Genomic DNA, 21,590 nt, shown 5'->3' with positions numbered 1-21,590 from the left:
TCGGAATCAGCCGTCGATTTTCGCGCCCTTTAAAAACAGCGGGAAAGAAGTCAAAATGGCGGCGGATGAAGAGGAGTTTGATTTCTCTTCAGACGATGAAAACTTTGAAAATGATTGGAAATTCGATGAAAATTATGATAATTTTGAAAATACAAATGCTAGCGCGACTCCTCTAGATGCTGACACCGATGGGGGTACATTGAATGCGAAAAATAATGCAACAATCGATGTAATGAATGTTGGGGAATTCGATTCTAACAAACAAAAAGTTTCGCGTATGGATTTGAACACAACAAAGGCCGGAATGGAGGGCTTAGACAAGGAGAAGATCAATCAAATTATCCACGACGCTAGCAAAGGGTCTAAGTTTTATGAAAACGAGAAGAAAAAAGAAAAACAAGTACAAAAACGTATTGAAGAATTGCAAAGAAAGTTAGCCTCGTATAACGATGAACAAAAACTCAAAGCAAAACAAGACGCGAATAAAATTGTCCGAGAATTAGAGCAATGTCGCGATTTGACCCGTACTATTGTCCACGTTGATATGGACGCGTTTTATGCTGCTGTTGAAATGCGGGACGATCCAAGTTTGAAGTCTAAACCCATGGCAGTTGGTGGAAATGACATGTTGTGTACATCCAATTATCTAGCAAGGCGTTATGGCGTCCGCGCGGGCATGCCAGGATTTATTGCTAAGAAACTATGCCCGAATTTAATCATCGTGCGCGCAAATTTTGATAAATATACAAAGATCAGTCATGAGATCAGAGAAGTGCTGGCAGAGTACGATAGGAATTTTTTGCCTATGAGTCTGGATGAAGCATATATGGATATAACGGAGTATTTGAATACTTTGAACAGGAGTGAGGATGAAAAAGGAATTGTGAAAGTCGAGAGTGACAACAGCGGAGAGAGTTCGACGATTCGGAAACAAGAACTGACGAAATTTGGGATGCTTGCACCAGAAGATAATATGGATGTAGACAGAAACACCAGGGGATTTATCGACACTGCAAAGGATGCAGGCTCGATAAGCATCAAACAAGAAGATTTTAGCAAAATGACAGCGAAGTGGGATACCGATTTAGCCAGAATTTCGGCAAATCAATATGAAGTGAAAGAGGAGGAAAATAAAAAAGACGAGGAGCTGGTGTTAGTTACACCAAATGTAGTTAAAGAAAAGAGCATGTCTGATAAAGATTTCAAAGAACTACATGAATCTATGACCAACGAGATAGGATATAAAAGAGAGCCAAGTGAGGAAAAACAAGAGAGTTCCATCAATGAAGAGGAGTTTTACACCAAAGTCGAAGAGGTTGTGAACGAAATGCGAAGAAAAATTGAGGAAAAGACCCAGCTTACTGCTAGTGCCGGGATTGCTCCAAACATGTTCCTAGCTAAAGTATGTTCTGATAAGAACAAGCCTAATGGTCAATTTTACCTTAAACCTAAAAAGGACAAAATAATGGCTTTTGTTCGAGAATTACCGCTGCGAAAGGCGTTCGGCATCGGCCGTGTTAGCGAACAAATTTTGACCTCCATACTGAAGGTCAACACGTGTTTCGACTTACACAAGCGTCGAGACTTGATGCAGCTGCTGTTCAGCCCGACCGCTTGTAGGAACTACTTGGAGATTTCGCTAGGTCTTGGGTCAACTGTAGTCAATGTTGATCGTGAACGAAAGAGTATGAGCACTGAGACAACTTTCCGAGAAATAAGCGAGCCCGAGGAACATTTTTCAAAATGCCGGGAACTTTGCCAAGAGTTGTCTGAAAGTTTGAAGGCGAAAGGATTGACAGGGCGAAAAATCGGTATTAAATTGAAAACGGTTCATTTTGAAGTGAAAACAAGAGTGTGTACAGCATCGTTTCCGGTTCAAGAAGCCGACGACATTTTTCCACACGCGAGAAAATTACTTGCTAACGAGATCAGAGCATGTAGTCCAGAACCCTTACGGTTGAGATTGATGGGGGTTCGAGTTGCGGATTTTTGTGAAAAGAGCCAATTAGCCAATGAAAGTAAACAACCAACCATTTTAAGTTTAATGAAGAAGCGTGGTGCGTCTTGTAACTCATCAAACCTGAACTCTGAACCAAATGAGATGATCCTGGATGAGCATATACAAAGGCCTGATGAACCGTGTGGTCAGCCAGAGACTAGTGCAGACGAGAATGTCACAATGAAACGATCAAGTTTCGTGAAACCGGCGGTGAAACAGACTACCTTTAACTGTCCAGTTTGTGGAATAGACTTGACATTCAAATCTAGCAATCCACTTCTGCAAATGAACCAGCATGTTGAGATGTGTCTTAGCAAGCGAACGTCGTCAGGTCTCGTTAAATATGATTTACAAACAAACAAAGGCAAACAAACATCCAAGAAAAGAAAAAGGGAATCTAGTTCTAACCCTAATAAAATGGTTAAAAAGAATCCTATGGACCGTTTTCTGACAAAGAATAAAAAGTAACAATAGCACAGACATCCTAAACTATAAATTTGAGGTGGGGACTCACAGATTAATTTAGACTTTAAAATAACTGTCAGATTGCAAAGAATTATATATATTGGAATATATAATATACTAGGAAATTTGAATCGGCAGTATGTAATCGGTATTAAATTACTAGAAACAAGATAATCCAACTACGCCATCAAGCTGAATTATCCATAATCACATCAGTAAATTCAAAGAAATCGGCCCCATCTTTGGAACTTCCTGTACTCTTGGAAAGCGTCGGCATTTTCTTCTTACATCTCTCCCGTTATTATAGGACATAACACATAGGCTGTAAGAGTAGATAAGGCTTTGTTCTTTCATCGATTTGGGTCAGCCTTCTTGTGAAGTCTCTTGTGACTTGTGATTTTCTTGTTTTCCTTCTTGTCAGAGGAGTGAACCCAATCCGAACTTTATGTAATCTAAGGATCGAGTAACTTTCTCCTCATATTACCGATTTGATGCAGATTTTAAATCATCAATCGCATTCATAGTTTTCTCCAACTCTTCTTCCAGTTTTGACAATGCTGTACTTAAAACCTTCTCTCTTCCTTCTGATATTTCGAAACTTTCGTTTTTCTATAAGAGGTACATAAAGTGCAGGATGTTGTTTAGGCTGGTATTCGAAGTCCCATTAGAGACGGTAAGTACTTAGCCAATTGTACATTAAAGCACTTTATTTACACTTACCTTTAGCCTTGATATTACCCCTCTTAAGTTTAACTTTGATGAAGATAAAAGTTGAATAGCTCGTGTCGTCTGCTCTTGATGTTGGGCAATATCGTGATATGCTGGAAATGCAATAACCACACAACAAAATACTTTTAAAGATCGTCTTCAATTATGTAGGACTAATTATACGCTCGATTAGCTTTTTCAAACCTTTTGATAGTTCAAGGGTGATTTGAACAACTTTTTCAATCTTTTCCTCACTTTTCTCCCAACCAGGATTTTGTATATTTACTCCATTAGCTTTCACTAAGAACTGCAAGAACTGTTCAAAACATAATTTCGTGAAATACTGTACTTGATATTAATATGTGATACTAAACTTTCTATATCATCCCATGCATTGCCTGTCGGCGAGGATACCTTATCTTTCTCTTCTTCAGATTCACCATCTTTGTAAAGGTCAGAATAAAGTTTCCAAACATCACCATTTCCAGTAACCTTGAATAATACAGAAATGACTTTTAAGACATTCCACTCACGCAGGGGTAATAAAAACTACTATGCTCTCAACAACAGTTACAATACTGTACCTGTGATGTTATTCTTCCCAATAGTTCCTTCACTTTTGGTTTTAACCTTGATGCTTGAAAATGAGTGCCGTATTTTTTAATGAGCAAAAATTATATAAAATCTCGTCATAATCACTGGAAATTTCTTTCAAAATTCATATTATGGATATAGAATGGATGCTAGTTGGAAATAATATGGAAATTTTACCCGTACTAAGGGAAACAGAATGAGTGTAGCATATATGGTATATACTGCAAAAAAATAATTTGGAAAGTTTTAAGTTTCCCCTACCAGACAAACTTTTGTTGTCCTCTATGCCATTAATGACAGATTGTACAAGTATTCCAAGAACCTGTAAAGAAATATACATAACGTTAGTTGAATGTTACAGTATACTGAAAATATAAAAGACAGTAAAATACAAACTTCAATGTCAAAGTATTTTTCTTTAAGGTCCATTAGCCGGTGGAAGGCTTGGATAACTTGTTCAAAAGCCCCCACGTCTGTACCTATCTTGATATAAAAATTAATTCAATTAGAGATTAAACAATTAGAGATTGTGAATGTTACAAATAATTAAACAGTGTTAAATTATTTATTTCAAATGTGACCTTTCTCACCACTAAAAAGTTTTCCCACATTTGCCAATTGTCATAATTGGCTCTCAATGCTTCTTGAAGTGTCCGAAATGCTCGATCCCTGGAAATGCGAATTCAAGGCGTTGACAATTGTTTCATATTTTACCATTTAAACATAAACATCGCTCACTTTTGTTTCATTTTAATATACACTGATGATAAGTTATTCCACGCTTCTGAGTTCTATGAGACAAATACAACAACTATCATAACGCTATCTTACTCATCGACTTATTATAAAGACGGTTATCTTCAACAGGCTATCTTATGTAAGATTACATACATCTGGGTTCAGAGAAACACACCAATGAAAAGCTTTTGCAGCAATTTCCAATTTCCCTGTTAGCATAGCAGAACAGCCAAGCGAAAACCAAACATTCTCCTGAAAAAGTTTTGAAAATTTTTCTTTTCATTTGCTGTAACGAATTTGGAAGATGCAGCCATAGATACAAGTCATCCAAACACAAAGCTGACGGTTTTGCTCACCTGAAGCGAGTTTATCTCCAGGGATTTTTGGAAACAAGGAATACTTTCTTCAAACTAAAAGAAGAATGAGCGGAAAATGTTGACAAACTTTTATTCAACACCTATCTGTGTATTGTGCACCTAATTTTGCAAAGGCACCTTTTTATTGCGTAAGTTCAAGTATCCCAATGATCTTTGCGCTCTCGCACTACGATGTCCCGATATATCCCATGCTTTCCTGTAGTATTCATCATTCTAAAATCATAGTCAAAATTTACTGTTTCTGAAACAATACATATCATATATGAAAGCATACCATCGTAAATAACTTACTTTAGTCACATCACCAAGAAGACACCAAAGTATTGGAGTTTCTTTGATGTTGAGCTGAGTTCTGACAACAGATTCCGCCTAAAGTCATGACACAGCATTGTATGTATATTAATAAAGAAGCAGGGATTTCGTACGATCCAGGTTTGGCAAGTGGGGTAGGATTACCTTCTCAAATCTCCCTAAAGATATGTAGCAATTAATGACATCTCCCCAGAGTTGTAACCTTTCGAAAACGTCCAGAGCACTTTTTGTGACTCCGATTTCAAGATAAAGATTTGCCAGTTCTCGCTATATAAAAAAGTGAATAAAAAACTGTCACAAACCCAAAATAGCTACATTCTGTTTGCATTCTGGTCATCCGACCATGGGTCCTACTGTAAGCAAATATAGTTTAATCTTTGATCACCTGCAGTTTCCACCTTGGAGGAAGTGGGGCGCTGTAAAACAACTCCATTCTTTGTGATAACTATGGACATAAAAATGGTTTATTAAAAAGCAATGCAATGGTTTATTAAAATGATTTAGTTGCTCTCAAAAACAAGACGGAAATCTCTCACGAACCTTGGCCTTTGAATCGCTATATTGGTCAACTAGTTGCTGAAACAGGATATATGAAGAAATGATGAACATAGTTCTCTCTCCCAATAGAGTGGCGAATACAGTGTGTTCAGCTTCCAAGTATAACCGATGAGACGCTACAGTACCTGTAGTTGCATCATACTTCGTTCTTTCTTGCGAGATGATTTCTTCTCATATTTACTACGTAGGAACAGGGCAATAGACTGCACAATCCAGACTCTCGGCTGCGACAGGAGCAACTAAACATGAAAAGGACACATTTATTTATTGTACCTTTCACAGACAGTCCTGATACTAATACTCATAGTGACTTATTCTTGAGCGAGCACTACTTTATGTCTAAGCTCTATCCTGGCTCTACCCAAAAACACAACCATATATACACCATGCTCCGTACCGTCACATTTGCAAGTATCTCCTCATCTAAAAGTTCATGATGTGCTTGAGATTTCTGCTTGTAAAAACTGGAACAAACCAAGGACAACATGTAAACAAGTTGAAAACAAACCACTCAAACTCTCCACCTATCTTTTTTTTACGTGAAACCTTTTCTGGTTTGCTAGAGAACTTGATGAAAACTCACCAGGTAGCCACGATGGCAGCCAAATGTAGAGAACTCAGTTCTTCCTGAAGGTTATTATCGCCGTCTGTGAGTTTGGGTTTGTTTAAAAGCGTGTCGTCATTCAACGTGACATCCTAAGATATAGCAATATGTGCAGACGATGCTTGTATGAATGTATAAATGATCAAGAAGCCGAATTTCATGGAAGCAAACTATATAACTATACGTTCTAGCGGAATACAGTCTAGCCAAATAAAATTTACAAAATCTGCAGAAATTGAAAGTCGGACATTATTGAAGCGTTTCCCGCCAAAATCACAATAAGCATCAACACTGTCAGCCAGTTCTGAGCAGTTATTAGATGATATCAACTGTAAACTTTAATATATTTCCCTTTACCTTGGGCAAATGTTCTAAATCCAATTTTTCAAAATCTCCATTTTCTACAAAGTGTGAAAGTAAACAATGACTGACAATAAATGGGGAAAACCAATATTCATTGATTCAATTTTCCAAGCTCATACCTGAACAATTGTTTATTTTTGCTTTTGCTAGAAGTTGTGTGTAGTCGATTTGCTGAAATTTCGTTCTTTTACCGAGTGCCCCTAGCATAAAAAAAAACAAACAGTGGCTTTTAAAAATGAATGTGGGGTAAACAAACAGGAAGTCCAACTTTTAAACGTTGAGAAGTACCTTCTAAGTAAAGCTCTAATCCAACACAGTTTTGTGCCTTTTCAATTTGCTCCTACAAGAGGTAAAAATTCAATAACCTGCTTTGTACAAAATCAAAAGTACAGAACGTAAAGCCATCTTCAGTTACCTTGGCTTTATTACACTCGAAATATTGTAGAAAATGATAGCTACTTTCTAAGTATACTCTAAAGAGTAATTTGCTAAAATATATAAAAAAATATGCATTGCTGTCAACCTGTCATATAATTTAGAAATGGGATTCAAATGTATTTTGTGCAAATTACAATACCTTGAGAAGCTTTGGTCGTCGAAATGAACTAAATTAAGAAAGTATAAAAGAAAAGCATTGACAGTACCAATAGTTCACTAAAGACTAACAAGTACTTAAATGTATGATTCCTATAATTGTCATTATCTGTTAATCTTTATAAATGGCAATAAAAACTACCACATAAATATTCTTATTTACTTCTTTCTAATGCAGGTGTTACTTCTGCCTTCAGAGATGGCGAAGGTTCTTCAAGCAACTGCTGATGAACATAAATGCATCGAATTTCCCAGAGAGGTTGAGTCTAGTGGAAAATCCAATGTAAATGTATTTAGGTACCACATATGGACCAACTAGCTTTATATTAAATGACATTTTATACCATCAATGTATTATAGTGCACAACACACCTTAATGTTAACAAGCAAGTCTCGACTATCTGCTAATATTGTTCTTGCTGCCAATAAATATTCCATGTTTTTAGCGAGACCATATACTTCCTGGAACATTAGTAATAATAATATTTCATGAGTGGCCATTCTCATAATAAATTTCTATGTATATCATGTTTTGCTCACTGCTAATTACCATACCTCTCCATCTCTGCTTAAGGATTCAAAAACTTGTTTTGGTTGATTTTTTGTCTGTGGTAATAAACAAATGCTAGTGGAATAATGCAAAAGCAAAAAACCTCTGTTCTTAAAAAAGTATAGTAACATAAACATATTGTATAGAACAATGAATGAACAATCATGCATGCTCTGCTTACTGTTTCCCCATTGCCCAATTTTGTTAACTCTTCATCCCTTAACGGTGGACCCAACCAATTTTGCTGGACGACCAATTGTAAACATGCAATACCAAGTAACAAAATAAGGAGTTGCCTAATGGGGCAAAAGACAGTATTCAAATTATTTGAGTATATTGCATCAAATTCAATTACAAATCTCAATAATTGAACAGTGTTCTTTCCATATGCATGCTGTGCCCCACCTTATATAGCATTCCAAAAGTGATTTGGTTGATGACAGCTCTTTTGAAATCTGTTCTTTAAAATGTGAACTAATATCATCTAAGGATTAAAATGTTAAAAGAAGAGGGAGGTTAAAACTTTGTTAAGGTGGTTCAGTATTATTATTTGATTGCCTCATTTCAAAAATTGTATGGAGCCACCTTAAGTAACCTAACATTAGGTACTTCTCAGTCTCACAAACTTTAGGATTGTTTGGGTCTCTGATGGTTTTTCTGCAAGGTTTTTACTTTTTATATATCAACACCTACTCCTAAGATTACAGTCTTTTACAAGTGGACCTTCTCTAGGAAGTAACCACACAATATTGTTCCGCAATGTTGCAGTCTTAGCGCTCAAACCCTGAGCAGTCAGTATTTTAATACCTGATTTCAATCCACTATTGGAGCCAAGCAAACACTTTGCAAAAGTTCCATTAAAGATCATTCGATAATCTCCATTTGGCAAGCATTCCACTATCCGTCTAATCTCATCTGAAAAGGTTTATTTTAATATCAACAAGCGCCCTTATTATATCCTTCAACCCGTGGAGTAAAAATCTGAGCCCACGTGCCAATATAAATTTCCCATACTATATCAAATTTTCTTACCAAATATCGCATTGGGTTGAGAGATACAGCTTGCCATCTGCTCCAGTGCCGCAATATTCACCACGCCATCTCCATTAAATAACGAACACTCGAATTTATTTAAAAAATCCAAATATTTTTCTTCTTCACGTGTGGAAGACATCTTGGCCGGGATTTGTTGTCGTTTGTAGGAAGACTGGGCACTGATCAGAAAATTCACGCGATTTATTAAGATGACCGGAACATGCCGATACTTGCCCATATCAAGGATAGTTTCCTGGGTTTTTACTCAAGCTTTTTGAAAGTTCTACTCTCGGTGGGGGAATTTCGAGAGAAGCCAATGCAAAAATATAAATATGAACCACCACTCGTGAAAAAAATATCCTACCAGTTGGAAACAAAAATAGGCGTTCATAGTATGACAAACTGTCAAAGATGCGGAAGATTTTAATTTCAAGCTAAACTTAACGGTTTTTCAGAATTTTTCATTTCAAAGCTTATTTGTACCTACGTGATTCATCAGGAAAACGTGAAAACAAGCTTTTAGTATTTTAATTAACCCGTAATTAAGCGCACTTGAAGGCAGGTATAGGCGCTCATCCATGTTAAAACATTTTCATATTCGCTCGTCCATAGCGAAACACCTGCAGATCGCGCGGCATGAAGATTGAGAATAACAATATAAACTAAAATTTAGTCGTCAACAATCGCGAAGAACGTCTGGCTTATTTCTCGATTCAACATGTACTCTTCAGCAAAAGCGATGGCCATATTTCTTGTGGTTTACTTGACCGAGAAAGCTCTGGCGAAGGATAACATAACAAAGGAGGATATACCGGTTAAACTAGAAGGCAAACGGGAAAGCGAAATAGCCAATTCACACAATATAGATAGTCTAAGCATGCTTATCTTCACAAATCTTCTTATATTCACGGTGCTGATGACATGGCTTTTTAAAATTCGCCGCTTTCGTTGCTTTCACGAGACGGGAGTCGCGACAGTTTTTGGGATAGTCGTCGGGGCGCTTATCAAGTACAATCGCTTTCACGACAGTTACAACAACTCGATTACCGTTGATAATTGCAACAATTTGACGGTGGCACCAGAACTCCTTAAAGTAAACATCAATGGAACGTTCTATTCCTACAGTTTTAAGGGAATCATTTATCATGACAACGATCAACACGAGAACGAACTAGAAGCTCGTTCGACTTTTAACCCGGAGATTTTCTTCCACGTGCTTTTACCACCGATCATATTCTCCGCGGGGTACAACATGAAGAAACGTTATTTTTTTCGCAATTTGGGTGCGATTCTTACGTATGCTTTTATTGGCACCATTATTTCGACTTTTGCGACCGGCGCGATGGTCTATGGTTACAATGTGTACATGGGCATCCCAGAGTCGTTTGATTTCACTGAGTGCTTGCTGTTCGGGGCCATGATTGCCGCAACCGACCCCATCACCGTTCTAGCGATCATCACCGACCTCCAAGTCGACGTGGATTTGTACGCGTTAATTTTTGGGGAAAGCATTTTCAACGACGCGGTCGCCATAGTTCTATACCGCGCCGTGGAAAACTACTTGGCCTACCAGCCGAGCGCTAAGCGCGAATTCGACCTGTATTCGTTTCTCTGGGCGCTGAACAGCTTCTTTTCGATATTTTTCGGCTCTCTTTTGATTGGTAGCGGCGTGGCGTGTACGAACGCACTGGTGACGAAGCTGACGAAAATCGGCAGCTTCCCCATTCTGGAAACGGCGCTGTTCTTCGTCATGTCTTACAGTAGTTTCCTAGCAGCCGAGGTTGTCAATTGGTCTGGCATCGTCGCCCTTCTGTTTTGCGGCGTCACGCAACAACACTACACGTACAAGAACCTTTCCGAGGCATCGCGCGTGCGCACAATCCAAACGTTCGAGCTTTTGAACTTTCTGGCAGAAAATTTTATATTTTCATACATCGGCTTGTCGCTGTTCACGTTAACCACTCATATATGGGACTTCCGGTTCATCGCCTGGGCGTTCTTGGCTATCACCGTCGGTCGTATTCTTAACATCTACCCACTAAGCTTCTTCTTGAATATAGGCAGATCCGGGAAGATTTCTTGGAATTTTCAACATATGATGATGTTTTCAGGACTGCGGGGTGCGATAGCGTTCGCGTTAGCCGTACGGAATACGGTTTCAATGCCTCGGCAAATGATGCTCACGGCGACTTTGTCTATAGTTCTCGTGTCGGTGATTCTTATAGGAGGTGCCACAACCCCGGTACTCAAACTCCTGGAGATTAAAACCGGCGTTGATGAACAAATGGAGGAGTTAAAAGCTCGCAGGCTGAGCCTAATCGACATCAATGATCCCTCACTCAGCACTCCTGAGGAAAGACGGGAGAAAAAGCAGTACGAAAGTGCTTGGCTTGTTCGAGTTTGGTGTAACTTTGATAACAAATACTTGAAGCCGATTTTCACAGAAGAACATGAAAGTTAACTTCTGAAAAGTTTACGCAAACAAAATATGATTCAAAAGTTCACTCATAAAATAGTAAACATATGTGGAGCTCTCTAGAAACTTTATATGTACATGTTTAGACACGTTTATCCAACAAGGTAGATTTATTTTCAAAACACTAAATATGTATGTTAAAATTTGTTTGAAGGTGATTTTGTTTTGAATCAAAATAAACACTTTCCATCTATAATTCAGTGTGTTTGCATCAAACACTTTGACTAACACGACGAATTTACATCACTCATCAGTCTCCTAAATTATTCGCGATAGGAAAACATTTGGGAAAACATTCGAAGAGTAGCTCAGATCAGCCGAATATATCAGCCTTATGAGAAATACGTACTTAAATTTCAATTTTAAAATACATTTCTGCTAATTTTTTCAATAAATTTAGATCGATTTTTCTGTCTTCATTTTTTTATGTTTATAAACAGGGTCTTAGAAAAAAGTCGCCTGCAATAGACCTTATGCACAATGACGTAACAAGCCGTGACACCTGCAGCCGGAATTCTGGTCTTAGTAGTCACGGCCGGAAATTTTGAAGTTTGAATTTTTCGTCTTGACTACCAAAACTAGAATTCCTGCAGGCGTCAGGGCGTGATACGCATCTTTAAATTACCAATTTCCAGTTAGGACCATTTTTATCATGCCCCTTTCCACTATACTATTGTGATGATATGTGCAGTGATAAAAAAATCTTAAAATTAGCTATGACGCTGTGGATACTAAAATGTGATTGGCTGTTAGCCGTTTGCCACACTAAGAAAAGCAGCTGCATGACGCAGCGTCATACACAGTGCCGCAGCTAATCTGAGAAAGTAACTTGGGAGACGAAAGAATATTTCTAAACCCCAACTGTACGAGAAAGTCAAAGAAAAAACTAACGTGTTATCAATCGCTTAGCTTTATTCGCTTCCCTTGTTAATGATCTTTAGTATTTACTCGATAAAAGAGAAAAAGAGAATACAAACAATTATGTCGGACAACCCGTAAGTATCAGCACTAAACTATCATGTTGTAGACGTAGTGTATGCATGTAGACTTAAGAGTGTTTATGAGGTGAATTATTTGCGTGGGCATCGAAGTATTACCAAATCCAATCAGCAAACAATTCTATGCAACCTTGCAAGACTGACATAACCGTATCTTTATGACCACGTATATCCCCCAATCAGTGTAAGTCTAAGAGTATAATTTTCTTATCACATAACACTATATTAACTTAGTGGAAACCCCGTTATGATCGTGATGATATCGAGACAATATTCATACATTATAGATTTCGAAACTCTAGCGTTTACTATAGGCCGATGACATGCAAGTTGTGTGGAGAATGCCATTAATATATAATTACGAAAGCAGCATTCACAGCAATTTTCATCAAAGCGGATGCATGATTACTCGGGTCTAAGGTTTCGCGATTATTATTTTTTGTGTTGTGTCGCAGGCTTACTACTCCGCGCGGACAGTCGCGTCAGTATTTAAAGTATAGTCCTTATATAGTAAACGCCAACAGGTTGTCTTGTTTAGAGTTGTTTAGAGTGAGACTTTACTAAAAAATTTTAATAACAACGGCATGGGACCGGACAACAGGCATAACATTAAATTTTATTCATTAAATTAAATTAGATTTTAAGTTGGCTCGATAAAGCTTTCAAAAATTCCATCGTTCATCACTTTGACACGTTCAAACAACGCATTTTATGATTTATTCCAGAGATATTGGGGTTTTAAATATTTTGATGTTTCTACTTTTGAATCGTATTAGTTTTAGTAACAAATCATCCGTTGCTATGGCGACATACGAGTACAAAATTCACTCCAAAATGACCAATTGCCTCGGATAGTTGGAAAGGAAGCACGGTGACCCCCAATTTTTTTCGTGCATTATTTTACATGGAAGAAAAACTAACAATTAGCAAAATATAAAAAAATTCTATAGTGGGAAAAAAAAATTATCGAAAAAATGTCATTTTTGCATTTTTGTAGCATTTTATAGCAAAAATGTAGCATTATAGAATTTTTTATATTTTGCTAATTGTTAGTTTTTCTTCCAAGTAAAATAATGCACGAAAAAAATTGGGGGTCACCGTGCTTCTTTTCCAACTATCCGTGGCAATTTTGGAATTTGGAGTGAATTTTGTACACGTATGTCGCCATAGCAACGGACGATCTGCTACTAAAACTAATACGATTCAAAAGTAGAGACATCAAAATATATAAAAAACCCCAATATCTCCAGAATAAATCATAAAAATGCGTTGTTTGAACGTGTCAAACTGATGAACGATGGAATTTTTGAAAACTGTATCGAGCCAACTTAAATATGATTGGGTATAATGACGTTCCTTCTCAGTATAGAGTATAGTTATATTAGAGTATAATTTTCTTATTACATTATACTATATTAACTTTGTGGAAACACCCTTATGACTTATGATCGTGATGATATCGAGACAATATTCACGCACAATAGATTTCGAAACTCTAGCGGTCGCTAGGCCTATGACATGCAAGCTGTGTGGGAAACCATTAATATAATAATTACGACTGCAGTATGACACAGCAATTTTTATCAAGGCAGATGCATGATTTAGATTAAGAGATGGGGCAACAGTCATATAAATTTAAATTAAATTAAAAATTGAAATATGATTTGAAAAGTTGTTATATAATGACATTCCTTCTCATAGGGCAAATGCCAGCACAGAGAGTAAGAAGTGTTTGTCTTGGATCACCCGAAGTGGCGGAAAACTTTATGTTTCTACACCGGAGCCGTTGCAACGTTCAACGTCCGCTTTGGACAAATTTCTCAACTTCATTACCATCCTCGGACCGGCCAGACAGGGCAAATCATTCGTCATGAATTGTCTTATTGGTGACAAAGTTTTCCCCTCGTCTAACCAAATAGATGTGTGCACGAAAGGGGTCCACGTCGCAAGCGTGATGCACAGAATTGAAAACAGTGGCTGTGCATTCTTCGTGGACACTGAAGGACAAGGAGACGAAGGCATTGAGAGTGACGCTACCCTCCTGACACCAATTCTTCTTTTGTCGAAAGTAATCCTGTTTAATTGGAAAGGTGGGCTCCAGAAGAACAATATCCTGAACGAGCTTGGTCTTCTTGTTGAGGTCGCCAGCCGTGTGTCGTCAAACAGTCTCGAGAGGCCGAAATTTGGACATCTACATATTGTGTTACGGGATTTTCACTTTGAAGGTAGGTGGTGAAGCCGCATGGAAGTTAGGTTAAAATGTGTTTATAAATTTTATCGAATCCAATGAAATTGGCATCCGAACTAGTTACTGCGTCATATTCAACCCCAGTTAACTGGAGAGTTCCTGTTATTGTTGAATCAGCTGAGAGCTGCCATAATTTTATCTACTTTTAGGCACCGACGAGGAAGCTCTTGCCAAGATTTTTGACGAAGAAATGAAACGCGGCGAGGACGTTAATCAAAGGAACAAGGTTCGTGAGAAGCTGCGCTCCTCGTTCGAAAGCATTAAAGTCTTTACCCTTCCAACACCCTCCGGAGACGTGAGCAATCTTGATCTCCGCACTACTTCTGAAGAGTTCCAAACACGCATCGAAGAATTAAAAAGCATCATATCTGGTCAATTGAAAGAGCCACGTAGCTTTGGTAACTTCGTTGTTAATTTCGAGAACGTCGATGACCTTGTGAAAACATTTGCGCAAAATCTGGAAAACGGTGACATTGTCAATGTCAAGTCAGTGGTCAGGCAGCTTCAACGTGGTACAGTTGACAAAGCAAAACGGTGCTTCGAGGAAAATCTTATCAAAGCTTACAAGGTTATCAATACTCCTGTGAAACAAGATCTCGAAGAGCACCTCATCAAGAAAAGCGATGCTCTTCTGGGCAAGTTTAGAAGAAGCACAGCACAAGTTGACCTCGAGAAGGAATATGTAAACAGTGTACTTCAAGATTTGAAAACATGGGCCTCCATGAGATTAAAGGATAAAGTTGAGGCTAAGGAAAAGGAGGAAAAATCGAATCAGCAAATACGTTTGATGAAAGCTGTCGAAGATTTTAGATGGGCAGTGGAGGTAGAGTTGCAGAGGCAAGAAGAAACAGACGTCCCCAGTCTTCGGAAAACTTTTCAACAGAAGAAGAGAAAAATTATCGAGATATTCCAGAATAGTACCAGCGGTCTACATCTAGTTACCCAGTGTACAGAAGAAGAGCTAAGAATGTTAGAAAGTTGGACTGCGAGGAAGTTCGAAGAAAAGGTTGAAGCTGTAGAAAAAGAAGAGCGCCAGCGGAAGAGTGGTATGTTACTTCACGTTGCATTTCTACTGTGAATCCGGATTAAGTGCCCTACGTCGAAGATGTCGGATTGAGGCCTAGCAGGAGAAGCTATGAAAAGTATAATTAGAATAGTATACGATTATATCAGCATACAACGAACTAAAAAAGTTTTAAATTGGTGGATGGCCATTTAAATCATGATTCAAATTTCTTGTAATATTTGCCAAGAAGGAAATGATTGTTTTTTTCAAAGGTGCAGGAGTAGCATGATTTGTCGGAACATGAGAAATAGCCAGACTCAGCTGTATCGATGTTCGGCATTTTAAGCCGAAAAATGCAATCACCTAAGTGCTGCCCTAATAGCTACAAACGTGCTCGTTTCATCACCATCTGTGTTTTTTTTCAATTTTAGATGAAAAACGACATGAACATAAGGACTCTTCTAACTATTCCCAGACATCCAATAGTTTAGCTAAAATGATGATATCTCAGATACCAGCCATACTGGGTACTGTCCTGCCATACGTTTCTGGTGAGTCAGGATTCACTCAAGAACCTAAGCATTCACCCCAGCACTTCGGCCCAAGTTTTCAGGACGTTGACATCCATTCCAGACCGTCCACATCTAGCTCCAGTTCTTCGGACTCGAATGACGAAACCTCGCCTCCTAGTTTTCCTACATCGCAGCAACTGCACGCTAGCTCAGGATTCACTGAAGAACCTGGGCATTCATCCCAGGACCTCGGGTTCTGGTTTCAGAACCCTGACACCTATTCCAGACCGTCTCTTTCCAGCTTCAGTTCTTTGGACTCGAGTGATGAAACCTCGCCTCCTAGTTTTCCTACATCGCGGCAACTGCACGCTAGCTCAGGATTCACTGAAGAACCTGGGCATTCATCCCAGGACCTCGGGTTCTGGTTTCAGAACCCTGACACCTATTCCAGACCGTCTCCTTCCAGCTTCAGTTTTTCAAACTCGAGTGACGAAACCTCGCCTTATAGTTTTCCTACATCGCAGCAACCGCACACTAGCTCAGGATTCACTCAAGAACCTAGGCATCCACCCCAGGACTGCGAAATTATGTAAAAATGCAGAAATAAATACAGAAAATATAACCAATATAACAAATTTTATATACTTTTGTATTACGTGCGGAAATGCCAAGTAACTGATTTAGTTACACATTTCAGGCTGTGATTCAGAAGTATACAAAATTTGTCAACTTTACTAATTTTAATATGCTCTTTCAAAGATGTCCTTTTTGTCGCCGGGGTAAGAAATTAGCCTAAACCGCAAGTCGTCCATTACATGTCACATGAAGTTAAGAAAATTCAATTCATATAATATGTTGTCAGGATCATAATCTTGTTTTGTGAAGATATTAATCATCATCAATTTAATACCAATTGTTTGTACTTAGAGTCTATAAGACTTGGAACTAAATTATATATGTTTGTTGGTACTCGTAGACTACGTTAATTTATTCAACGTTTTCGGCTCGTTAACCAAATCATTGGTCAACACTTTACTACAATATATTTATTTCTAATGTATAGGTATGTTTACATTGCCAGACAGAGAAAAATGTTCAAATTATGTTTTTTGGGATCAAATGCCTCAATGCCGATATCCATTACAAAGACTTCAAAAATTTTTCGATTTGCTCAGCATGGTGAGGATAAAATTGAAAACCATCAACAGACTGCTCAGCCTTTTCTGTTATACCATCGCGAACTCCTTCGGCCGCTAACATTTTCAAAATTTCAGCTTCCTGAAAATATTAGCCAAATAATTTATGAGATGCTTCAAGTTTTTTCTGGACCCAAGATTACGTAGTCTTTACTATGATATATATCATAGAGGAGGGGGGTTGAGGACTACTCCGATCTATATAAGGGGGATTTCTAAATTACATCTTGGTATCTCTTTTTTACTGATAGATGATCCCTAAAAGGGAAGGACTACCACCCTACCTCACGACCATCGCCGTTTCATCACCCCATGCGCTCAAACTGGACCTAATCTAGATCAAGCTCGAAGAAAATATTTTTATCTAGTACCTGCTCCACGGTGTTCAAAAAATCATCCTTTCCTTTGTCATCTTCGCCGACATTCGCGAGCCCCCGTCGCACGTACCTAACATGAATCGGGCACGTGGACAACACGTACAATCCGACAGCAATGGCATAACCACCCCAGTTCGACACCCCTGCTGTGATGAGGAAATCTGACGGCACCACGCAGGCAATTTGTTTCCCATGAGGCACGTGATCTTCCACCTGCTTTTGGACTTTTCCCATCCCCAGTTCATTACCTCCATCGCCAATACTGCTCGTTGAAATACAGTCGTCCTCTCCCGCTGAAACCAAATTTTAAAATGGAGCACTTAGAGGGCAATTAGAAGAGTTTTTTTTTGGATCACAAGGTCTAGTTCATACGTTGCATTTAAGGCGCGTCGAATGCAATTCAAACAATAGATAATGAGACGTTAAACCTCATTCAACCTCATTGTCATCTCATTATTCATTGTTTGAATTGCATTCGACGCGAACAAAAAGCAACGTATGAACTAGGCCTTATGATGAAAAAACTCTTAAAATTTGGAAACAAAACACGAGTCGCGTATAGTGTAATATATTCCTAATGCAGTAATGGGATTGCTCGTGAAAGGGAGAAGGATATAAAAGAGGAGTATTCCACAAACATTTCCCCCATGCAGTACAAAGTTTTTCAAAATATTGTGGGAGGCCGCGCTAAAGTAGCTCGAGTAGGGTAGAGCTTGCTGGTGCGTTTGTGCAAGAACAATCGATGAAAAACATCAATTCGGGGCCGGGAGACGAATAAGTGCTCGCAGATCAATGTTTCAGAGGTCTGGAGGTGCTGTCATAGGCCCTTTAAGGCCTTTACACTTGCACTTTTTGCTGGGTTTTATGTGCGATTTTCTTCTTTTGATATGAACGAGTGAATTAGTTACTGATGTTCAAATAAGAGCTCTTATTAAACAGAGAAAAACTTGTTGTTACTACAATATATACAATACAAAGCTATGGATTAAAAAGCTATGCCTAAGCGTGCCCAAATGACCGCAAGTTAAAGTTACTAATAAGTTCTATAGTTTCCACCAACTTTGAAGTATGCAACGCAAAACTATAAATTACAGCTCCGCCTAATTATCCCCAATTAACTACATGTGCAGATGCTGCCCAAGTGCGGCACTAAGTTATACAATATAAAAACTATTGATTAAGGCTATCCCTAATTGCACAAACTGTTCAAGGTATCGATTAGTCGAAATTGGGTTGCGCATCTAACTCGCATTTTCATCATGTCATTTCAATGGTCTGCGCACCAGTCGCTCGTGAGGATGAATTTTCTCGTGACGTCAAGAACGCGTTCCATCGATCAACATAAAGTTTCAAAGTTTTTTTGTTGAACAGAAAAGCGATCCCAATGTACAATCCTTGTGAACAAACGAAAATAACAAACAAATATTCGAAGGCTTCAACATCGGGAAACAGAACACCAAAGAAAGCAAACAGCCAGGGAAAGCCGACCAACGTCGCAATTTTTGCGCATATGAGAAGATTTTGTTTTCCTTCTTTCTGTTGCAACATTTTTCTGTCCTTGTTATGACGAGATAAACCACGTGCTGTTTGGATAAATCTGAAGATATTATACAGTAGAAGTATAGCCAGGGGTAACAGAAACAAATATAGCTTTGCGTTTACAGTTTCCATCCAACAGTTTCTTCCATAATCTACTGGGAACACTTCTGTTTCATCCAAAGTGACACAAATTGCGACCACAATGGCAGGAATAAACCACACGAATGCTGAATACGCGATAAATCGTCGAAAAGACTTGTTCACGATTCGTCCAATGAAGGGATTTGATAGCGTGAGACAAGTATGATGTGAGATGACGGACATGGCCAGAAATGATGCTTGCAGAAGATAGTGTCCCACTATGGCGAAAGCTTTACATGTGGTTGTCCCTGTGAAATGAGAGGTACCCACCAGCCATACGAGTTGGGACAGAAACATGGAAAAACTCAAGTTCATCAGATTCAATCCAGGAACAGTTCTCAACTCTTTAAATAACCCATAAGTTAACAGAAGAAGAATCAAACAGGTTATGGAAACACTGAAACCAATCGTAGTCAAAATACGAAGCGCATAATTTGTTGGGGGTTTTTGGGATTTTACTTCAGTTTTGCTGAAAGTATTTTTGAATGGTGAACAAATGGCAATCGTTGAGTTCTTTAAATCTCCAGTTGTAACGTTCTATTTTCTTTGTTCAAACTTTCACTGATCAGATACTCCCCAAAATGGAAAGTTCGGTTCATTGCTTTGTAATAAACTGATAAATTAGGAAAAGTCCTGTATTCGTTTGGAGCTAACGGAACGTAAGATCCTCGCAAACAATCTGACAAGACCAATTTACGACATAATGTAACATTTCCACCTTCTTCTTTAACAATAGTGTAGTCATCCAGTAACAATCTTTCGCCAGTTTTATTCACGAGAAAAGTTCCATTTTCCCTGTCAATGTCGTGTTCATGTGACTTCTCCTCTCCGTAGCACGAGAGTTGTTTTGAAACAACGCTTACCACAGAAACATTGTATCCATCCCAACCTAGCGTAAAATTGCCTGTGGAGTTCAAAAGTTGCAAAAAAGCCATATTTTCGCGAGTGATGTTCAAGTTAGGTTCGTTTGGGTTGGCCATTACTAGGCTTTGAAATGGCGTCAGGGTTAACTGAAACGTCGCCACAAAATATTATTGGCTGATTCGTATTGCTTATGGAAAGTGACTTCTGATATTTGACTTGGAAGAAGCAAAAACGTGTTGTAAATGCAGTTCGTAGCCAATTTTCAAGTGTCGAATTCAGTTTCCAGTGCTTCTAGGAGGAGGTTTTAACCACAAAAGGATAAAAAATTCACTAGCAAGTCTATTACTGGAAGATATAGCATATCCTTCGCGACAAAACTTTAAGCTTGTATCATACACGGAACCAGACGGACAGGACTTTGACACGACACTAGTCGTAGACAACCCTTTACTCGTCCTCTTAGTTGGAATACGACCGAAAACGTTTCAGATGTTACGGGGCTGCAGATAAAGTTTGTTTCCCAATTTAAAGTGAAATGACCATTACATAAAGCACAATTAACGTTCTTGAAGTGATATTCGCTGCTTGTTACGACCATAATAGGACCGTCACAAAATTTATAATGTCGATTTGTTTCATTGCTACAGGTATCAATATAATTCTTTCCATAACAATACCTCCGCGGTTGACCGTTGCGGGGCGAAAATGGTTTAATCGTTCCCCCGTTCTCCAAGATAAACTTGATCTGTTGATCCAGGTCGTAGCCCTCGGGGGGACAACGTATGTCTCAACACGTATATCCCAAGCTGTGTAATTTTCCACGCCATTGCACAAGGCGCAGTACTTATTACGGTAAGTGAGAGCGTTTGCTCCAACTACGGGAATGAGATTACCTAAGGGGAACGAAAACTCGGATAGCGTATTCTCACATTTAGCTTTTGTCCCTTTGGTGTCGTTTGCTGGACACTTGGATATCATCCAAACCCCGGTAACTCCAATGATTTTACACTGCCCTGAGAGCCGAAGCAAAGGACCAAATTCGACACATTTCCACGCTGAAACAGGCTCTTTAATGTCAGTAGTCTTGGTTGACTCCTGAACGCCGCATATTCCGACTAAGAAGCAACAATCTGAAAAAATCTTGAAGCAAGCGTGGTCGTAGAAACAAGTGTTCTTATAATTATACACGAACTCTGTCTTATTTCCTGTGCATAATTCCTGTCTCAAACTTCGACGAGCTCTGCCAGGATTAAACCATCCTGATTCCATAGTCCGCTCAAGTGATTTCGATTCGAGTCGATCAACTGTGCGCTGTGATGTGGCATTGTGAACGCAT

General features: G+C 38.7%; 4 protein-coding genes and 1 pseudogene across 5 annotated transcripts in view; 3 read left to right on the top strand and 2 right to left on the bottom strand.

The window, feature by feature from the left end:
- The first annotated feature begins 51 nt into the window (after nt 1–51).
- Nucleotides 52–2,612, top strand: LOC114520093 (DNA polymerase kappa-like). The gene has a single exon (XM_028540301.1). The coding sequence runs from the start codon at nt 56–58 to the stop codon at nt 2,465–2,467; it is 2,412 nt and encodes an 803-aa protein (XP_028396102.1). The 5' UTR covers nt 52–55; the 3' UTR covers nt 2,468–2,612.
- LOC114520092 (tetratricopeptide repeat protein 27-like) lies at nt 2,584–9,048 on the bottom strand. Its single transcript, XM_028540300.1, has 31 exons — nt 8,895–9,048; nt 8,670–8,777; nt 8,268–8,346; nt 8,044–8,158; nt 7,868–7,918; nt 7,685–7,774; nt 7,476–7,578; nt 7,296–7,323; nt 7,134–7,206; nt 7,007–7,058; nt 6,838–6,918; nt 6,713–6,756; nt 6,335–6,447; nt 6,149–6,215; nt 5,877–5,990; nt 5,734–5,769; nt 5,579–5,638; nt 5,338–5,460; nt 5,173–5,250; nt 4,999–5,094; nt 4,861–4,914; nt 4,658–4,756; nt 4,505–4,557; nt 4,357–4,435; nt 4,163–4,249; nt 4,028–4,088; nt 3,757–3,809; nt 3,587–3,664; nt 3,377–3,488; nt 3,185–3,285; nt 2,584–3,073 (listed from the first exon to the last, which is right to left on the bottom strand). The coding sequence occupies exons 1-31, from the start codon at nt 9,034–9,036 to the stop codon at nt 2,945–2,947; spliced, it is 2,559 nt and encodes an 852-aa protein (XP_028396101.1). The 5' UTR covers nt 9,037–9,048; the 3' UTR covers nt 2,584–2,944.
- Nucleotides 9,049–9,636: 588 nt separating this feature from the next.
- Nucleotides 9,637–11,421, top strand: LOC114520182 (annotated as a pseudogene).
- A 2,820-nt stretch (nt 11,422–14,241) lies between these two features.
- Nucleotides 14,242–15,697, top strand: LOC114520181. Its single transcript, XM_028540409.1, has 2 exons — nt 14,242–14,596; nt 14,769–15,697. Exons 1-2 carry the CDS (start codon nt 14,242–14,244, stop codon nt 15,695–15,697), a joined length of 1,284 nt encoding a protein of 427 aa, XP_028396210.1.
- A 1,193-nt stretch (nt 15,698–16,890) lies between these two features.
- Nucleotides 16,891–21,590, bottom strand: part of LOC114520257 (D-glutamate cyclase, mitochondrial-like) — a 46,454-nt gene continuing 41,754 nt past the window's right edge. For both annotated transcript variants that reach the window (XM_028540490.1, XM_028540491.1), the window contains exons 4-5: nt 17,705–18,003; nt 16,891–17,415 (exon numbers count right to left, since the gene is read on the bottom strand). In XM_028540490.1, coding sequence (XP_028396291.1) covers nt 17,278–17,415; nt 17,705–18,003 — 437 coding nt within the window. In that variant the 3' untranslated portion in view covers nt 16,891–17,277. The remainder of the gene's footprint in view (nt 17,416–17,704; nt 18,004–21,590) is intronic.

Source organism: Dendronephthya gigantea, unplaced genomic scaffold, assembly GCF_004324835.1.
Source record: "Dendronephthya gigantea isolate DGI-Jeju-01 unplaced genomic scaffold, DenGig_1.0 000015F, whole genome shotgun sequence".
Taxonomy (NCBI): Eukaryota; Metazoa; Cnidaria; class Anthozoa; order Malacalcyonacea; family Nephtheidae; genus Dendronephthya; species Dendronephthya gigantea.
Note: the sequence above shows the minus strand (reverse complement) of the source record. Positions and strands in the feature narration are given on the sequence as shown.